Here is an 18,939-nt window from a genome sequence, read left to right as displayed (position 1 = left end):
GCACATGAGAGTTGTACTCCACACAGGGACCGATAAAACCCCTGTACAGGGTCAACAATTGTGCAGGGGTAAAGAAAGAACGGAGTCGGCTTAGCACACCCAATCTCTTGGAAGCAGATTTTACAAGAGATGTAATATGATCTTTCCAAGACAAGTCCCGAGTAAATGAAACCCCAAGCATGTTCAAGGATGATGCAGGATAAAGCTGAATATTATTGAACATTAGTGGGTATACTGGAAGATTTTGTCGGGTTGATAGGGGTAAGACCTGAGTCTTAGATGCATTAAAAAAATCAGATTATTTTTACCCCAGTCAGAGATACGAGCCAAGTCAGACATTAGGTGTGCTATAGCCTCATCCCTTGTTTGTTGAAGTGACTGCTGAGATGGGTGTTGCGGGAACTGAATGGAAAGGTGAAGGGTGGAGTCATCTGCGTATGAGTGGATAGGGTTAGATGTACAGCTTAGAAGGTCATTGATGGATAAAAGGAAGAGAGTTGGTGATAGGACAGAGCCCTGAGGAACACCACTGTTGATAGATCTAGGAGAAGAATGGTGGCCGTCTACAAAGCGGCCATAGAACGACCAGATAGGAAGTAGCAACGAAGGCACAGATAGAAGGATAGAAACCGTAAGAGGGCAGTTTGGAAATTAAAGATTTATGCCAGACTCGATCGAAAGCCTTTGAGATGTCAAGTGCAATGGCAAAGCTTTCGCTGAAGTCTTGAAAGGAGGATGACCAGGAGTCTGAAAGGTAGGTGAGAAGATCGCCAGTGGAGTGTCCCTGACAGAACCCGTACTGACGATCAGAAAGAAGGTTGTGATGGGAAAGATGCCTTAAAATTTTTCTGTTCAGAATTGATTCGAAAACTTTTGAGATACAGGACGTTAAAGCAATTGGACGATAGTTGGAGGGTTGGGAATGGTCACCCTTCTTTGGGACTGGCTGAATGAGAGCAAACTTCCAGCAAGAAGGAAAGGTACAAGTTGACAGACAAAGGCGAATGAGTTTGCCTAGGCAAGGTGTAAGCACAGAAGCACAGTTCTTGAGAACAACAGGAGGGACTCCATCAGGCCCATATGCCTTGTTAGTATTGAGGCCAGCGATGGCAGAAAATACATCAGCTGAAGAAATTTTAATGTCAGCCATGAGGAAGTCAAAGGGGGGAAGTGATGGAGGAACAGCACCGGAATCGTCTAAGGTGGAATTGGAGGAGAAAGTTTGTGCGAAGAGATCTGCTTTATCAGTAGAGAAATAGCTACAGAACCATCAGAGTAGAAAAGAGGAGGGTAAGATGATGAGGTAAAGTTGTGAGAAAGGTTTTTGGCAAGGTGCCAGAAGGAGCGGCAAGAATTCGAGTTGGAGAGTTGAGAGCATTTAGTAAGGATTAAATTATTTTTAGCAGAGCAAAGAACAGACTTTGCACGATTCCGGGCAGAAACGTAAAGATGATGTGATTCGGGTGGGTTGGCTCCAGTACCTTTTGTAGGCCCTCTCCTTGTTGCAGACAGCATTAGAACAAGCATGATTAAACCAAGGCTTTCATGCATTAGACAAAGGATACGAGAAAGGAATGTATGCCATGAATAAAAATCATTATGTACGTCATCAGTCTTCCTTTATAATGCTTTAGCCAGTAAATACTTTGCTCTGAATAAGCACTTTATTACAAAATGCAATTTGTAGCTCTTTTTAGATTACAATCCAATTCTATTCATATCAGGATATAGATATTCATTTTAGTAGATCTCCACAATATCAAGATCTTTGCTGTGGCAGGAAGTGTAACCGTCAGTCAGTGGAGCTGCTAGGATTGGAGGAAGCTGAAGAACTAGCTTTTGTTGAGGACATGCTCCAAAAGTTCCACCAAAAGACTGAGTCACTGATTGCTGCTGAACTCCTGAAGGATTGGCCTGCCCAAGCAACACACTTTGTGAAGGTATGACTAGCTGTAATCCTAACCTGTTGCATGTGACTTACCTCATATGAGTGGGTTTTTTAACAGTGCACCATGAAGTTTCTCGTAGTAGTGTCACACAATTTTTATGTGATATTAGGCTGTCTGTTGTCTCTCTTTCCCACCCTCAAGGATGAGCCCAGAAACAAAGGAACAGTAGTAAGTTCATGCACTTGCTGATCCATATACCATGGCCTTGGGACCTATCTGGAAATACTGGTATTTGGTGCCAAAATTGAATTCAGGGCCAACAGTGGCTTGGGGATGAGGGGGCAAAGATGAAACAAATTATTAAAAATAGTACATCACGTTCAGGTTATGGCTTGTTAGATCAGGTAGCAACTCAGTTAGGCTTTGCAGGGGTGGGTCTTACTCATGTTAGCAGTTTCTCACCAACCGGGAAATTTCTACCGGTAACCATACTAACTCCGTAATTGTGATGAGTTGTGCAATCATATTTCTTGGGAAAGTGTGTCCCACTATTTCCAGGATGGTGATGCATTTATAAAGTAATTTTGCAATGGTCTTAAAATTGGCCATATTGCCTCAGTGTGTGGGTTAAAGTGATGATTCATATCCCTTCATGCACATGATTTTAGACAAACTTTCTTTCCTTCAAGGTACAAATCTTGATTATTGTATTCCTCTGTGCTTAGAATATAATATGCATTCAGAAAGTTTAGAAAACCTCGTTGGTGTCTGTCCAGAGAATATGAGAATTATGGTATTTTTTCTAAGTATTCATATTATATGACATAGTAACCACACCTGATTAAGCTTAAACTAGTTAGTCTCTTTCAGAAATTCAACTAGGTTGTCTGCTATTGTTGTTGCATGTTTGGAACACACCTATTGTTGTTAAACAGTATTTGGATGGACATAGATTATGCAGTGTAAACAATGATATATTTGTTTGTTGTTAAAAGATGATCAAGGAAATACTGTACTACAGTATGTTTAGTGTTTTTCACAGGTGTTACTGAAAACTTAAGGAAATGCTGTACAGGTACTGTAATGTTTTCCACAGGTGTTCCCATATGAATATCAAAGAGCCCTGAAACAGCTGGCTGAGAAAGAAGCCGTCAGTGACAAGGCATCTGATAAAACAAAAGTAGAGGTGAAACAGGAGCCTGTGGTGAGAGACATTGAAGAGTCCATTACTGATGCTACACTAGAGAAGAAGAAGCTGGAGAAGATCCTTGACAAAACAAGGTAGGTTTGAGTAACTGTAATAAATTTATGTTAATTATCTAAAAATATAGTACATTATATTAATTCTTTAGAAAATGATAAAGTACTAAACATCATCCTGTTGTTGCAGACATCAGGTCCCGCACATTCATGGTTTCAGCACCAACAGGATTCTTATGTTCATATCTTGGTAATGGCACACCATTCCAGTGTCTGCAGCAGCTTCAAATGCAAGGAAGAGTTTTATTATTAGGGGGGATGTTGAGTGTAGGAGGAGGAGCAAAGGCTACATCCATTGCCATGAGAAGTGGATGGAAGAATTTAGGGAAGTGCTGATTTTCCTGACCATGACGGGGCTTCCTTTTGTGCTAAAGGCACTCTTCACAAAAAGTGCAAGAAGTGTTATGCTGTATGAAGTGAGATTTGACTTGTGAGAAGAGAGGATACATGCAGAGTGAAATGCTCAGTAATGATAATGGAGATAGAGGAGGTGGGTCTAATTGAATGACAGATCTGTGACTAGTTTGCTGCAAGAGAGATTTGGTGCAAGAAATATCAGAAGGCTAATGCAGACCAGTAAACCAAAATGGTTTGGACATGCTGAGAGGAGGGAGGAAAATGACTGGCTATGGAGAGATACTGATGTATATGTGAAGGGAGTAATGCCCAGGGACAGACCAAGGAAGGTGTGGAATGAGATCCTGTGTGGAGACATCCAGGCTGGGATATTGGTCTGGGAGGTGGCGCAGAAATTCAGCACACAGAGAGCTGTTATCCCATGAAAGAATATACTCATGTTAGCATGGTCAGTGGTGTCTAAATGTATACAGTGTATCATGGCTGTTTGTCAACCAGTGCTGGTGAAGGAAGAAGTTGAGAGGTAGGCCACTTCACATAAGACTGAAGTGCAGGATTGATCAAGAGACTGAAAGTTTTGCAAAACTTAATTCTCTCTGAAATATTCTTGTCAGTTGGACCACTCTTATTGAATGTTAATCATCTGCAGCATCTCTGTTGCATGCAGCATGTAAGTGGCTAGTACCAAACGAGGTTAAAGCTTTGACAGGAAGGTGTAGTTTTGCTGCCTTTTCTCATCACTGTTATTGAAGAGGTGTGCTGAGCCCCTGCCTAGGGAATGTGTTTCACTTCAGCAATATATTGCCAAGCCTGAACCTATTTAGGGCTGCTGGTAGCTTTCAGGGATTGGCAAATGTAAGACTACTATGCACAGATGTGGTAATATATGCTGCTACTTGGACAGTTTATCATGGTCTGGATGGGCCTTGTGATCCACTTGAGAAACTTCATTTCCTTTTGTGAGGCACAGGTTGGGTAATGTCCACTTCATTTGCCCTGACGGTGTTTTGGAGGTTGTTTGTGACCTCTTTTACTATATCATTCTATGCACACTGTTAGGACAATCCCTGGGTGTTGGTTATGGGTTGATTGCCTGGCCAAGGCTGAAGATATTGCAGTAATGGTGAAGCACTGGTTACAGCAAGTAATAACCCTAATACAGCATTGATTACTTAGGCACCAAAACTCATTCTACGCTGTTTATATCATATCAGTTGAGTGTATATTCATAAGTGAGGAAGAACTTTCAAGTAGTATCTGTGCTATGCAGTATGTGTCTTTAGCCCAGTATTAGTTCTACAGTCTCTTATTCAGTTTATGCATAGTCTTACAGTCTATTCTGTTGCTTCCAGCACCAAAGTAGTGTGAGGAGACTGGAGGTAGTTTGATACAGTCATATAGGTACATCAAATTTCCAGCAACTGATGGTCCAGCACCTTGTTTAATCCTTTCGCTGCGTTTTATGACTATAGTCGTTCTATGAATTATTCCCTTTCACTGTGGAATGAGATTGTAGTCGACGGGCCTCAAAAAACGGTTTGAACTGGCTGTGCAGTACTCCAGGCTCTTGCTGACATAGCTATGGCAATGGCATCCCAGAATGTGCTGCCCTCTTACAGTGGCAAGCCAAAACATCACATCAGCTAACATGCCTGCCCAGCTGATTGAACGCTTGACTGTGTATCACAAAATGTTGGAGATTCACCATTACAGTAAAAGTCCAATTCTTCGGTATCCAATTCCCCGGCAAATCTGACATTTCGGCAGTTTTGAGAAATAGTCCCATTTACGAAAATCTCTGATCGTTCGGCAGAATTTCCGATTTTTTTCATCAGTCTTGAAATTCTCCATGAGGACCCTCTACTGCTGGGGACTTCTTCCAGCAGTAGCAGACTCCAATCAACCCCTTCTATTGTACATATGTAAATAAGGAACCTACTATAAGTTTAGGTAAGTGCATGTGAACTTGTAGGCCTACTGTACCATTACATTTATATACAGTATGTTCACTAATTTCTTTATTTTTCATATTCATGTATAGTACTGTATTCATTACAGTATTGTACAGTATCAAACAGTATACAGTACTCCCTCCAAACACATTTGTAATGATATGAGTAGTGATGATAGTGTTCACCGAAACATATAAGGTATTGAGTTGGTAGGGTTTTTGATGATTCGGCAATTTTGATTTTTCGGCACTAGCCTGGTCCCATAGATGCCGAAAAATCGGACTTCTACTGTATTTAGGTTAGTTATATGCAATGTAATGTGATTAGATGTTTTTTAAAAAGGTGCTAGGCATGTAAGTGTACAGAAAATGCTTGCTAATGAATATAATATTATGGTAAACACTGGATCTTTATGTATCAGCTGGCTAGCATCTCAGCGTCCTTTTAATTACAGTAAGCTCGCCCCGAACACATTCTCATCGAACGCGCTCGCAATTCGTTTCGTTTCGTTTTTAAAGGCTTCAACATGCTTGCATGCGTCGGCCTTGGTCACCTAATGGTGGCTATCCATGCTGCACGATCCATTGCAGCCTCCCTATTCAGTCCCTTAACCCTAAGGTCACACTTATTGACCTCGTTGCATGTCTTTCTCAGTCTACCCCTCATAACCCCACCCCCAATATTAACACTTCTCACCTTCCTCACCCAATTATCATTCCCCATCCTCTCCACATGTCCAAAACATCTCAATCTACCTCTCCTTATCACAACACCAATACACTCCAGTCCCATCCTACCTCTCAACTCTTCTATTGTAAACCCAGCCCCCCCAGACCTTGCACGCAGGGACGCATTACACATCCACCTAATCATTGTCATTTCTGTACATCTGAACCTGCGAATATCCTCCTTCTTTACTGCCCAGGTCTCACTACCATACAGCATTACACTCCTAACACATGCTGCATACAAAGACCTCTTAGCATGTTGGAAGAGTCCTCTCACTGTCAGGAGAGGCAAGATCCCTGAACTTCTTCCAACCACTTCTCACCCTAGCCACAGAGCTAGCTCCAGCCCCACCTCTACCACACAACATGTCTCCCAAATAACAAAACTTTTCCACACACTCAAGAGATTCACCAGCAAGTTCAATCCTTTCTCGCCTGGCAATCTCCACCTGTTCTCCCCGACACGCCATACACATAAAATCAGCATTATCTCGCAGTCTGCCTCTGATACCACTACATCTCTTGTGCACTCATTTATCACAAACACCGCACAAGATGGAATTACTTCCCACGCCCTTGTGGCAAACTGCACATGGCCACTCTCCCTTGTCTTTGACAGTACCGCCACCAACCTTAGATATTATCACTTCTGTTTTATCTGCATTGACCCTTAAGCCCTTGTGCCCTATACCATCTCTCCACTTCCTAAACCTTTCCTCCGCCTCCCTTTCGTTTCCTGCAGTCAACACCATATCATCAGCATGCAACATCTCCCACGGGAGTCCGTTTGTAAAGTCACGTGAGAGGGCTTCAAGTACCACGATAAACAACATGGGACTCAAAACTGACCCCTGATGCACACCAACATTCACGGAAAACTCATCACTCAAATCTCCATTCACTCTTACCTGGGTGTGAGCACCCACATACATAGCCATAACCACCCTAACCAGCCACTCTTCCAAGCCAAGCTTTCTAATCGCCCACTTCACCACCTCTCTAGGGACTCTGTCAAAGTCCTTTCCAAATCAACAAAAACAAAGTACAGATCCCTTCTCCTACCAATATATATATATGCGATAAGTGCTGGAATACGTATAAGACAACATAAGATTAAAGAACCATTACAAAAACTATAAATTTACGCAAAAGAGGCCTTTGAAAGGCCAAATCCTCGAACATCAGCGCAGCACACACGTTTTGTTTTGATCATGTGATCATGTGATTCGCTATACTGCTTTTCCACAGTACTTTATTTGTAAGTTAAATATTTACATAACTGTTCTGGTAAGTTTATGTGCAAGTTAAAGTACTATTAAATAACATTAAAGGAAGAAATAAAGTCTTATAACCAGTTTACCTGATAGGCATTGGAATATTGCTTTTTTTATTTGTTCATTAAAGATTTCCTGTACAGTACTGCTTTTCCACAGTACCGTATTTGTAATTAAAATATTTACTGTTCTGGTATGTACTTGTAAGTTCTATCTATCTATAGCCCGACGCCCTAATCCCGCAAAGGGTGGCCGCAGACAAAACGCCTCCAAGTCGCTCTGTCACCCACCATTTGACTACCCTCCCCCCAACTCACCCCCCCCTCCCTCATATACCTCTCAACTCCATCCCTCCACCTCATCCTTGGTCTACCCCTCCCTCTCCCTCCCTCCACCTCATCTACGTACACCGTCTTAGTCAGTCTTTCATTCTCCATTCTCTCCACATGTCCAAACTACCTCAGTGTATTTCTCCTAATCTTCTCAACCACATCCACATCCACCCCACAACGTTCCTTCGCTTCTTCATTCATTAAATAAAGCCCTGTAACCAGTTAACCTAATGATTACCCATGATCGGCAGGTTCCGAGACAGTTCCCCATCAAGTCAATTCCCGTCAAAACATGGATGCTTCCCTGTCAGGATAATTCACACCCTGAATGATTCCCCATCATTCTATAAATATACTTACTATTATTTAATCAATACTTTTATAAATATACTTATTATTAGTTAATCAATAGATTAATAACTATATTTCAGAGGGATCCATCAAAGTCTGTGTTCAATAATGTAGGCTTTGGATATTATTTATTGGTTGCACCTCTAGTCAATAATTAACTTGTTTCTTCCTTGCTGCAGTCGCCTTTTAATTATGTTCTAGTGACATTCATAGCTGTCGTTATTAATGACGGCGAACTGTCTTGTTATTGTTGTGATGGTGAACTGATTTGATGGCGAATTGTCCCGAAACCAATCAGTGTTGGAATGTTGCTTTGTGTTTACGTATTTGTGTGTTGAAGTTTTGCTGTGCAGCACTGTATTTGTAAGTTATAACATCAAATAAACCTACTAACCATTTAAAGTGCTTCATATTGATTACCAATGGCAGGTAAGAGCAAAACACCACATTTAGGGAGGCTAGGGAGCAAAATAAGTAGTAGTTAAAACTTACGCGATTTCGCACCGAATGTGCCATGTTTGGAACGAAACCCACGCGTTGGGGGTGAGCTTGCTGTAAATCCCCAGCAAATTTTTGGTGCATTCATGATCCAGCTGATAATATATGTAGCTATTAAGGAATTTTAGTGCTGACAATGGAAATGCAAGTATTAGGCAGTCACAAAAGTATTGTAGACAATTACCTAATACCATTTTGATTTTTTGCTGGAGAACTGCCACTGAGAATCAAGCTGAAAATAAATTCTGCAGCGAAAGGGTTAATCTGACAAAGATTATTAGAGAACACTTGGAATTTCTCTGTTAATGTCACATTAATGTACTGGGCAGCAACAGATAGCATTATGTGTAGTGTTCTGCCAATGTTTACACTGTAATTTTTTTTTTTTTTTTTTTTTTTGTAATGCAAGGAAGAATGAATCAAAGGCCAGGAGCTCGCACACCATTCCATCCAAGAAAAAAGCTAAAATAATACAACAGAAAGCCAAATTCAAGATCCCCTCATTTTGAGGTGCCTGGACACATTGCATTTGAAAGGCTTGAGATCATAGGAAGTAAGAAATACAGACAAAAGGAGACAGTTCCAGAGTTGACCTGTTGCATAAATGAAAGACTGGGAGTAACGGTTAACTCATGCATAAAGAGTTGGATAGGAAAGGGATGAGAGTTTGTTGCTAAATGGATGCTACGCGCCTGTCGTAGAGGTGGAGGGATTCGAGCAGACAATTCAGAGGAGCAGTGACCATTGAAGTAGCGATAGAAAAGAAATAAAGATGCAACAGTGTGGCTAAGAGACAGAGGTTGAAGGGAGCCAGTAAGAGGAGGAGAGTTAATGAGACAAAAATCCTTTGACTCCACCCTATTGAAAAGAGCTGTATGTGAGGAGCCTCCCCACACATGAGAGTTGTACTTTACACAGACGAATAAAACCTGCATATAAAGTCAACAACTGTGCAGGGATAAAGAAGATATGGAATCGGCTTAGCATACCTAATATCTTGGAAACAGATTTTGCAGGAGATGCAATATGATCTTTCCAAAATAAATCCCGAGAGAATGAAACCCCAAGTATGTTAAGGATGATGCAGGATTTAGCTGGATATTATTAAACCTTAGTGGCTACTCGTATTTAAGATTTTGTCAGGTTGATAGGTGTAGGAACTGAGTCTTTGATGTATTATAAACAACAAGATTATGTTTACCCCATTAAGAGATAAGAGCCAAGTTAGATATTATGTGTGCCATAGCCTCATCCTTTTTTTGTTGAAGTAACTGCTGAGATGGATGTTGTGGGAACTGAATGAAATGATGAAGGATGGCATAGACAGTATATGAGTGGATAGGGTTAGATGTACAGCTCAGAAGATCATTGATGATGAATAAAAGGAAGAGAGTTGGTGATAGGTCAGAGCCCTGAGAGACACCACCTTCGATAGATCTAGGAGAAGAACAGTGGCCATTTACAACAGCAGCCATAGCATGACCAGAAAGGAAGCTAGAGATGAAGGCACAGATAGAAGGGTAGAAACCATAAGAGGGCAGTTTGGAAATAAAAGATTTATGCCAGACTCAGTTGAATGCCTTTAAGATGTCAAGTGCAATGGCAACGCTTTCGGCTAAGTCCCGAAAGGAGGATGACCAGGGGTCTGAAAGTTATGTAAGAAGATCGCCAGTGGAGCTTTCCTGATGGAACCCATACTGAAGATCAGAAAGGTTGTGATAGGAAAGATGCTTTAAAATTTTTCTGTTAAGAATAGACTCGAAAACTTTTGAGACACAGGATGTTAAAGCAATTGGGTGATCGAGGGTTGGGAATGGTCACCCATCTTTGGGACTGGCTGAATGAGAGCAAATTTCCAGCAAGAAGGAAAGGTACAAGTTGATAGACAAAGGAGAAAGAGTTTACCTAGTCAGGGTGTAGGCACAGAAGCACAGTTTTTGAGGACAATGGGAAGGACCCCATCAGACCCATATGTCATGTTAGTAATGAGGCCAGCAATGACATGTAGAGGTGTATGATATGTAGGAGGACTACTAGGCCTTGGGAGCAGGCTGTGAACCCTATGCCCAGAGTCTAGAAAAAAAAAAAAAAAAAAAAAAAAAAAAGTACATTAGTTGAAATTTTAATGTCAGCCATGAGGAAGTCAAAAGGGGGATGTGATGGAGAAACAACACCGGAATCGTCTACAGTAAAGTGGAATTGGAGGAGAAAGTCAGAGCAAAGAGATCTGCAGTTGAAGAAATAGCTACAGAGCCATCAGAGTAGGAAAGAGGAGGGAAGGATGATGAGGTAAAGTTGTTAGAAAGGTTTTTAGCAAGGTGCCAGAAGGAGTGGGAAGAATTCGAGTTGGAGAGTTGAGAGGAGTATGGGTGAAATTATTTTTAGCAGAGCGAAGAATAGACTTAGCACGATACCAGGCTGAAACATAAAATGTGATAGTGGTAGGTGGTGGTGACCATCATCCACTCACTTGATGTAGTGCTGCCTACTTCTTCCTTAGCCTTTATCATTCATTTTCTGTGCCTGCCCTCCTCTCTTCCTATTTCTCCCATCTTTCCTGTCACTTCTTATTGCTTTTCTTTCCTATACAGGTGGCTTTATATTGAGTGACAAGCCAAGTGGTTTCCTGTAAGCCAAGAAACCATTTACAACGCTGGGTGGTAACCATATAACCAAACCATACGTGCTCCCTACGTGTCAACAAGTGGGTTGGTGGAGGGTTAGTGCCCCTACCCGTAAAACAAATAACTCAAAGTCAGATGGCCTCCCCTTACGGGATTTTGGTGTCTGGCAATAGATAGATAGGTAGATGCAGGGGAGGATTGGCTCCGGTATCTTTTATAGGCCTTCGCCTTGTTTTGGACAGCATTAGAACAAGCGTGACTAAACTGAGACTTTTTTGCATTTGTCAAAGGATATGAGAAAGGAATGAATGCTTCCATGCCCGAGAGAATAACCTTTGTAATGCTCATGGCACACTCAGATGGTTCTCAGTCATTGAAACAATAATCATTCCAAGGAAAATCAAAGAAGTACTGCCTGAGGGCCTCCCAATCAGCAGTTCCAGAATGCCACAACTGACCTTTCTTTGGAGGATTCATGGGCTGTACTGGAGCGATAGGATAGGTTAAGGTAGTAAGGTTGTGATCGGAGGAGCCCAATGGAGAGAAAAGATTAACAGTGTAAGCAGAAGGATTAGTTGTAAGGAAGAGGTCAAGTATGTTGGAACTCTCTCCAAGGCGGTCGGGGATACGGGTAGGGTGCTGTACAAGTTGCACTAGGTCATTAAGGATTGAAAAGATGTAGACTAGTTCACCAGGTGGATCATTGAAAGGAGAGGAGAACCAAAGGTGGTGGTGAACATTGAAATCTCCTTTTCAGAGAAAGGAGAAGTGGATAGGATGTGTTCCATCTTAGAAGTAAGATAGTTGAAGAATTTTTCATAGTAGAATTAGGGGATAAGTAAACAGCACAGATATATTTAGTCAGAGAATGACAGGAAAGCCAAAGCCAGAGAGCAGAGAATTCAGAAGAATCAAGTTCAGGAACATGAGAGCAAGATAATTCGTTGCTTACATATACACAACAGCCATCTTTGGCTTTGAAATGAGTATGGAGAAAGTAGGATACAGAAAAGGGTTTGCTGTCAGGTGCCTCAGACAGCTGAGTCTCAGTTAAGAAGAGAAGGTGAGGTTTGGAGGAGGAGAGGTGGTGCTCAAGAGAGAAAGTTGAAGGAAAGGCCACAAATATTGCAGAAATTAAGAAGAAGTGAGTCAGACAGTGGTTCCAGGCAGCTCATTGAGTCGTCACCGGGAGAGGGGCGGATGATGGGGGCATTTATGGTCCCTCCCCCCTGGAGACTCCATGGTTTGGTTATTAGATGCCATTAAAAAAAAAAAAAAAAAATTGAAAAGGAAGTGAAAGTTGAAGGAAAGGCCACAAATATTGCAGAAATTAAGAAGAAGTGAGTCAGACAGTGGTTCCAGGCAGCTCATTGAGTCGTCACCGGGAGAGGGGCGGATGATGGGGGCATTTATGGTCCCTCCCCCCTGGAGACTCCATGGTTTGGTTATTAGATGCCATTAAAAAAAAAAAAAAAAAAAATTGAAAAGGAAGTGTAGTGTGTAATGTGCATGTTGTTTGGTGTTAACAGTTAGAGAAACTTGTATTGGAAAGCATGCTGGCCTGCTCTGTGTTACTGAAACATTGAAAAAGTACAGCATAGGGAGATGGTCAGGAACTAGTCCCGAGGGCTGATGAAACAGGAGCTCCAGCTCTCCCTGTCATCAACTTTCCATCCACCTTAGGAGTACTGCTCTGCTCGACTGGTGCTACAGTTTACTCCTATTACTAGTTGTGATTCAGATTTTGTGCGGTTCTTGGTGTATTTGCCTACATTTTACTGTAGCAATAGCTTACAAGAAAGGTACAAGTGTCAGTAGTGGTGTCAAACTTTTTTCTCATCTCCACTCCCACTTATGATGTATCATTATTATTATTATTATTATTATTTTTAATGCTTTCCTCCTATAATTTTAGTTTTAAAACCCTTGCGTTGCTTAAACAATTGTAGATATTGACCAAATTAGTAATATGTCTATACAATTATCCCTTGGTTATTGCACATAATTGGTACTGAACATGGCACATAACAGAATTGTGCAATAACTACCATATTTCCTAGGATGTAGGATGCTGCCTTGTGTAAGATGCACTCATTTTGGAAGAGTAAATATAGGGAATTTTTTTTTTAACTCTTAACCAACACCCACCAAAACTTTAGCGTGATTAGTCACACTCACACAAATGCACACTTGCCTTTCAGTATCTCCATTCATCACTATTCATCAGTGAATAGTTTCATTATTGCAAAATAAATAACTGAAATAGTGAAAATCCATACCACAGTCATACTGTATATATATAAGCACTGCAACTTCTTTACCAAGTTAGAACCAGATAGATATGTATAAACATAATTGCCTCACAGTAGCTCTATTCAGTACTGAACTATTCATCAGTCTGCTGCTTAACCATTTAACCGCGGGCATTGTTTTGGCCTGACTGTCCTCTCCCACGGGGGTTTCAGCCAAATGTAAACAAACCTTTAAACCTTAATAACTCTGCACAGAATAAAGCTAGAGAAAAAAAATAAGGTACCATTAGAAAGTACTAACCTTTAGCTTTCCATTGATGTAGGTTTCATGACTTTGTTGACTTTCACAGGACGGGCAGTGCCGTTAGAAGTGAGGGGTGTAAAATCACTATTTTACGCCCCACACACCAGTACCAAATGTCAACCACTCTCTGATAATAGTAATATAAACATATATGAACACTGCACATACGATAAACACCCACTCTGTGTTCACTGAGGTAGGTAAAAGGCACTTCATTGCGGCTGCGCCCGCACTTCACTGCGGCTGCGCCCCACTTCACTGCGGCTTCACCCGCTCACTGACGTTTGGTTAGCGGTGATCTTTTCATTATTTCTAACTTCTAATATTATTTTACATATAATCTGGGCAATATACATTATATTTACACTGCACTTATTACTATATTGCGTCACTGTTGCATCACAGAATTACACAAGTGCCGCAGAATTACACAAGTGCTGCAGATTCTCTTATTACAATATCACTTATTATACTGGCCAATATTTACATTTTTTTCTAGGCAAAATATCCCTTATTACTACATTATCCATTATACAATTATTGGTAAAGCACGTCACTGTTGCATCACTGTATATCACTGTCACTTTCAGTATTTACTCAGAGAGTGGTACTCGGCAAAGCACGGAGTCACACAGAGAGCGACTTGGCATTCCTTGCACTGGTGTGTGCTCATTTTTTTCGTCCGAGGCCTCCGTGTGGTGTTATGACATACTCTGCAGCGGCCCTGTGACAACCTGCCGCCTGTGGTAAGAGGCAATTTCACAAGCTGGTGCCGGCTCATATAATTGCGGCACTCAAGACGGTCAGATTGTGTGTCAGGGTGTCGCCTTGGGATCAATGCCGTCACCTGACCAAATCATGCAAGCAGCTGCTGCACAACAGTCTTGGAGAACTGTCTCAGGGATGGTTGCCTTATGCCCCCGACTTGTGTCTTGTAGAGGATGAAGGCATTGAGCATGCACATATCGAGCATGTGCAGGCAAGCCTTCCTGTACCATCGGGTGTTTCTCCTGAGACAGTCTATTTCACCAATCATCATATCAGACTTATCAACAAGTCTCATGTTCACATTGTAATCAATGACGGCATCAGGTTTCATGATTGGCTCTCCCGTCCTGTAGCTGACCTTCCCAGTTTTCTGCAGTTCCCCCTTGTGGATGGTGCTGATCATATTCACGACCTTCTTGTCATGCCACCTGATCGCCAGAAGCTTGTCTGACTTCTTCAGGTGCACATCTCCCTTGGATGAGGATGATGCTTCTGGGAAACTTGGCCACTCTCTCCTATAGCTCCGTACAGTGCCAACAGTGCCAATGCCGTGTTCAGCCAGGTATTTGGAGAGTTTCGGTGCTGTGTAATAATTGTCTGTGTACAGCACATGATTCCCACCAAAATACCTCTCCATCAGCACTTTTACAACGGAGCCAGAGAAGCCAAGGGGGTCTTTCCTGTTCACGTCCATTGTGCTTGCAGAGTAGATGACGAAATCAAGGATATACCCCGTCTCACAGTCACACAGCACAAAGAACTTTATCCCAAAGCAGTGGCGTTTGCTGAGGATGTACTGCATGAATTTGAGACGTCCTCTGAACAATACCAGGGATTCGTCTATGACAACTTTCTGCATAGGACGGAAAAATCGTATAAATCGATCCCTAATCCTGTTGAGAAAATCCCTCACTTTCCACAAAGGGTCAGTTTGGAACGGGTTTCCATTGTCAACGAAGTGCAGGTATCCTAGCAGCTGTCGGAACCGATCCCGTGACATATACTTCCCGAATGTTGGGATAGAAGTAATGTCATCCACGAGCCAGTACTCCTCCAGCTCATGTCTCTTGATATGGGGCATCAAGAACATCAGTGCAAAGAACACATACAGCTCTCTGATCCCGACAGGCAACCACGACACTTGCTTTGGTGAGCCAATAGGTCCCAGCCCTTCTGCTGCACACTGAGCTGCATACCTATTGGTCTCATCGCTGACATGCTGCACGATTTCGTCATCCATGAAGGCCAGGAAGTAGTCAACAAAATCATCTCCTGCGTTGCATGGAAAGGCAGGCTGTATTCCAGCATTTGTCATATCAAACGGCGGATTGTGTGGCCGAAAATCTGCACCGTCAGACCAAACAAATGCATCAACTTTCCCTGTGCGTGGTTCAGTGGAAGTGGCAGGTCGCATTGCACTCGTTTCCCCGTGAGAAGGAGCTGAGGTGGAGGCAATGGGTGAGGCAGGAGGCGAGTGGGAGGGGGGTGAGGCAGGAGGCGAGCAGGAGGGGGGTGAGTGCGGGGGCGGTGAGTGGGGGGGTGGCGAGGGTGAGGGAGCTGAGCGGGGGGCAGGCGGGGGGGTTACTGACCTGGTGCGTGGTGAAATTTGACCCTTTCTTCCCCGCTTATCACCTCGCTTATCGCCCAGCTTTGCCCTCCAACTGCCACGCATCCCCTTTGTTCTAGGCCGGCCTTCCCTGCTTACCCTGCCTGCACGGCCTGCCTTCCCTCGCTGTGCAGGCTCTGGGAATTCATATTCCTCAGATGATGTAGACTGAGGAGAGGGCACGGCAGAAGATGAAGATGAAGTGAGGGCAATAGGGCTAGGGGAACGGGAAAGTGGTGGGAAATGCTTGCTAGGGCCTGGTGTAGGAGACGTAAGTCTGCGCTTCACTCCCTTCCCACGTGCAACACCAGTTTTCCCCATAGGTGCCTTCCCTTTCCCAGAGTAAGTTGGGGGTGGTGGGGGGGAAACTACACGCTCACTTTCATCACTGTCACCGTCAATGGTAAAGGGTTCACCACCAATCACTGCAAAATCGTCACTACTTGCTGTAAGTTTATCACTCTCACTGCCACAATCCAGAGTTGTACTTACAGTTTTGTCCAGCTCTGTTCTAATTTCTGGAGTGCTCAACCCCTTCTGCCTCGCCGTCGGCAGTTCCTTCACCGGTGTAGAGGTCGAAGGCACACTAGCACTGATCATTTGCGAGGAGGAAGCGAGCGACGATGCGTCGGGACGGAGCACCATTATCACGCACAGAGCTGGACAGATACTGACTGATGCGTGTCAGGGCAGGGGTGGGGGGGGGCCCCCTCGGGGTGGGAGGAGGGAGGTGTGGGATGGCTGGCGTGAAAGAACTCGACAGCTACTCTTGCGTGAGACAATTTGCGCACAGGAAAAACACGCGGTGTTCAAAATATTCACGAACATTCCAGAATGACACCCGCGGTTTGGTCCAGTTTTGTCGATGTCATTCTGGAATGACACCCGCGGTTAAAGGGTTAAAAGTGAAAATCTGTAACAGTCATACATATGTGTATGTACACCAGAAATCACTTCTGTCCACTTTTCATCTCCATTGAGCTTGACTCAGGTGGGTTTGTCCTTAAGTCACTTGGTTGCATGTAATATATTAGCATGATTCATTCAAAGAGAATTTAAAATAATAAAAAATAAAAGTCAATAAAAGTTGCAAGCACTTCCTCCAAAAAATTCATACTTGCATTGAACACTTTCAGTTATATTCTTCAGCAGACACCAGGTGGCAGCCCTGTCAGTATGTAAACCCAGAAGTGTGGCTGTCCCTGAAGTTTTTCCTAAATCTGAGTAAACATTCAAGTACATCTTGTTTTTCACAGTTTATCAACAGTTTTCATTTTATTATTTTTTATTGTATATTCTGCCAGTGTTAGGCAGTTTATAGGAAAGCTGCCTGTATATGTTGTTGTTTTGAACAGTGCCAGAGCTAACTCCAGTCAGACCTCATGACATTCGTCTTGGATTTTTTTTTTTTTTTTTTTTTTTTTTTTTTTTTTTTTTTTTTTTTATAGCATCTATATTTCCTGAAAAATGTGGCAATACACAGAACCTATAGGATTCATCCTAATTGGTCCCAGGCACCCCAAGCTCAGACCCCAATTTTCCTTTTTATGACAATGTAGACCCACTGAATACAGTACATAGTGTTATGGTAAGTACCAGAAACACACAGGCATGGATTGGTTCTTGGAAGTGATGACAAGGACACAGTAAAAGAGGTATATGCCCATTAATCCTTACACATGCTTTACTGCCATCATAAAAACTCTTGATGGCACCTAGCTGCTTACCATCTACACTGAACATGTGCAAAACTTTCCACAATCCTTCTCTGTCCACTTTGTCATATGCTTTTTCCAGATCCATGAATGCCATAAACACCTTATGGTCCTTCTCACAAGCCTTCTCCACTATCGTCTCAGTGCAAATATTTGATCCATACTTCTTCCGCCACTCCTAAAGCCACCCTGTTCATCACTCACCAGGACTTCTGATATCTCTCTTACTTTCTCTATAATAATTTTTCCATATACCTCCCTGCTCTGCTCAATAAACACACAGTATGTTTAAAAATGATAATATAAAGGTATACTACATTAACCCATTGGTCTAGTGTATATATTCAAGTGAAAAACCCTGCTTGAAGTGAATAATCTCATGATTACAAAATTAGACAATAGCAAAAATTAATTATTTTTGCATTTTTTCTCGGAAAATCACAATTTTCTTGTAAAAGAAACTACTACCATTTTATCACAGTAAAAAATGGAAACTTCATGGTCATTTCCTATTAGAAAAGTAGCAACAGAGTTATAATTAGCACTTTTATTTTTTAAGGATTTAGGTCACGTGGTAGATCTTGGAGAAGACTGAACCAGTGGCACGAATGAATGAACAACCGACTTTGGCATCCCCAGTTTTGCCTCGGTGGTGGAAATTTGAACTAACTGACAGATGTCGATGCTAGCCATTTGCCTATTAAATTAGCTTGTCATACCCTGTCTTTGTTTTTATCAATGTAATAAGTTGTTTAGAAAAACTTTTTCTGTAAGTCATTATTAATAACTGTATTAACACATTAATAACTTATTATTAATGTGTTAACATAGAAAATGTCATTTGTAATCAGGTACAACCAGAGAAAATAGCACGACCTTTGAGCAAAACGGCAAAAAAAGGCTGGTTCAGGCATATGATCGTAAAAAAGGCATTATCCTGGTGAAATCGTCAAAAAAGGCATGAAAGGGCACATGTGGCATTTATGGCAAATTCCAGGCTATAGTTATTAAACTAGAGTGTTTGTGAGG

The 18,939-nt window shown here is 42.2% G+C and overlaps 1 protein-coding gene across 1 annotated transcript in view; it reads left to right on the top strand.

The window, feature by feature from the left end:
• The window catches only part of LOC145413616 (uncharacterized), a 569,601-nt gene that overhangs the window by 435,605 nt on the left and 115,057 nt on the right, over window positions 1-18,939 (top strand). Inside the window, exons 30-31 of the mRNA XM_080283270.1 lie at window positions 1,781-1,940; window positions 2,986-3,170. Coding sequence (XP_080139396.1) covers window positions 1,781-1,940; window positions 2,986-3,170 — 345 coding nt within the window. The remainder of the gene's footprint in view (window positions 1-1,780; window positions 1,941-2,985; window positions 3,171-18,939) is intronic.

The sequence above is a fragment of the Coenobita brevimanus genome, chromosome 97 (genome assembly GCF_032717465.1).
Source record: "Coenobita brevimanus isolate Jiangsu-jjx chromosome 97, ASM3271746v2, whole genome shotgun sequence".
In the NCBI taxonomy this organism is placed as follows: domain Eukaryota; kingdom Metazoa; phylum Arthropoda; class Malacostraca; order Decapoda; family Coenobitidae; genus Coenobita; species Coenobita brevimanus.
Note: the sequence above shows the minus strand (reverse complement) of the source record. Positions and strands in the feature narration are given on the sequence as shown.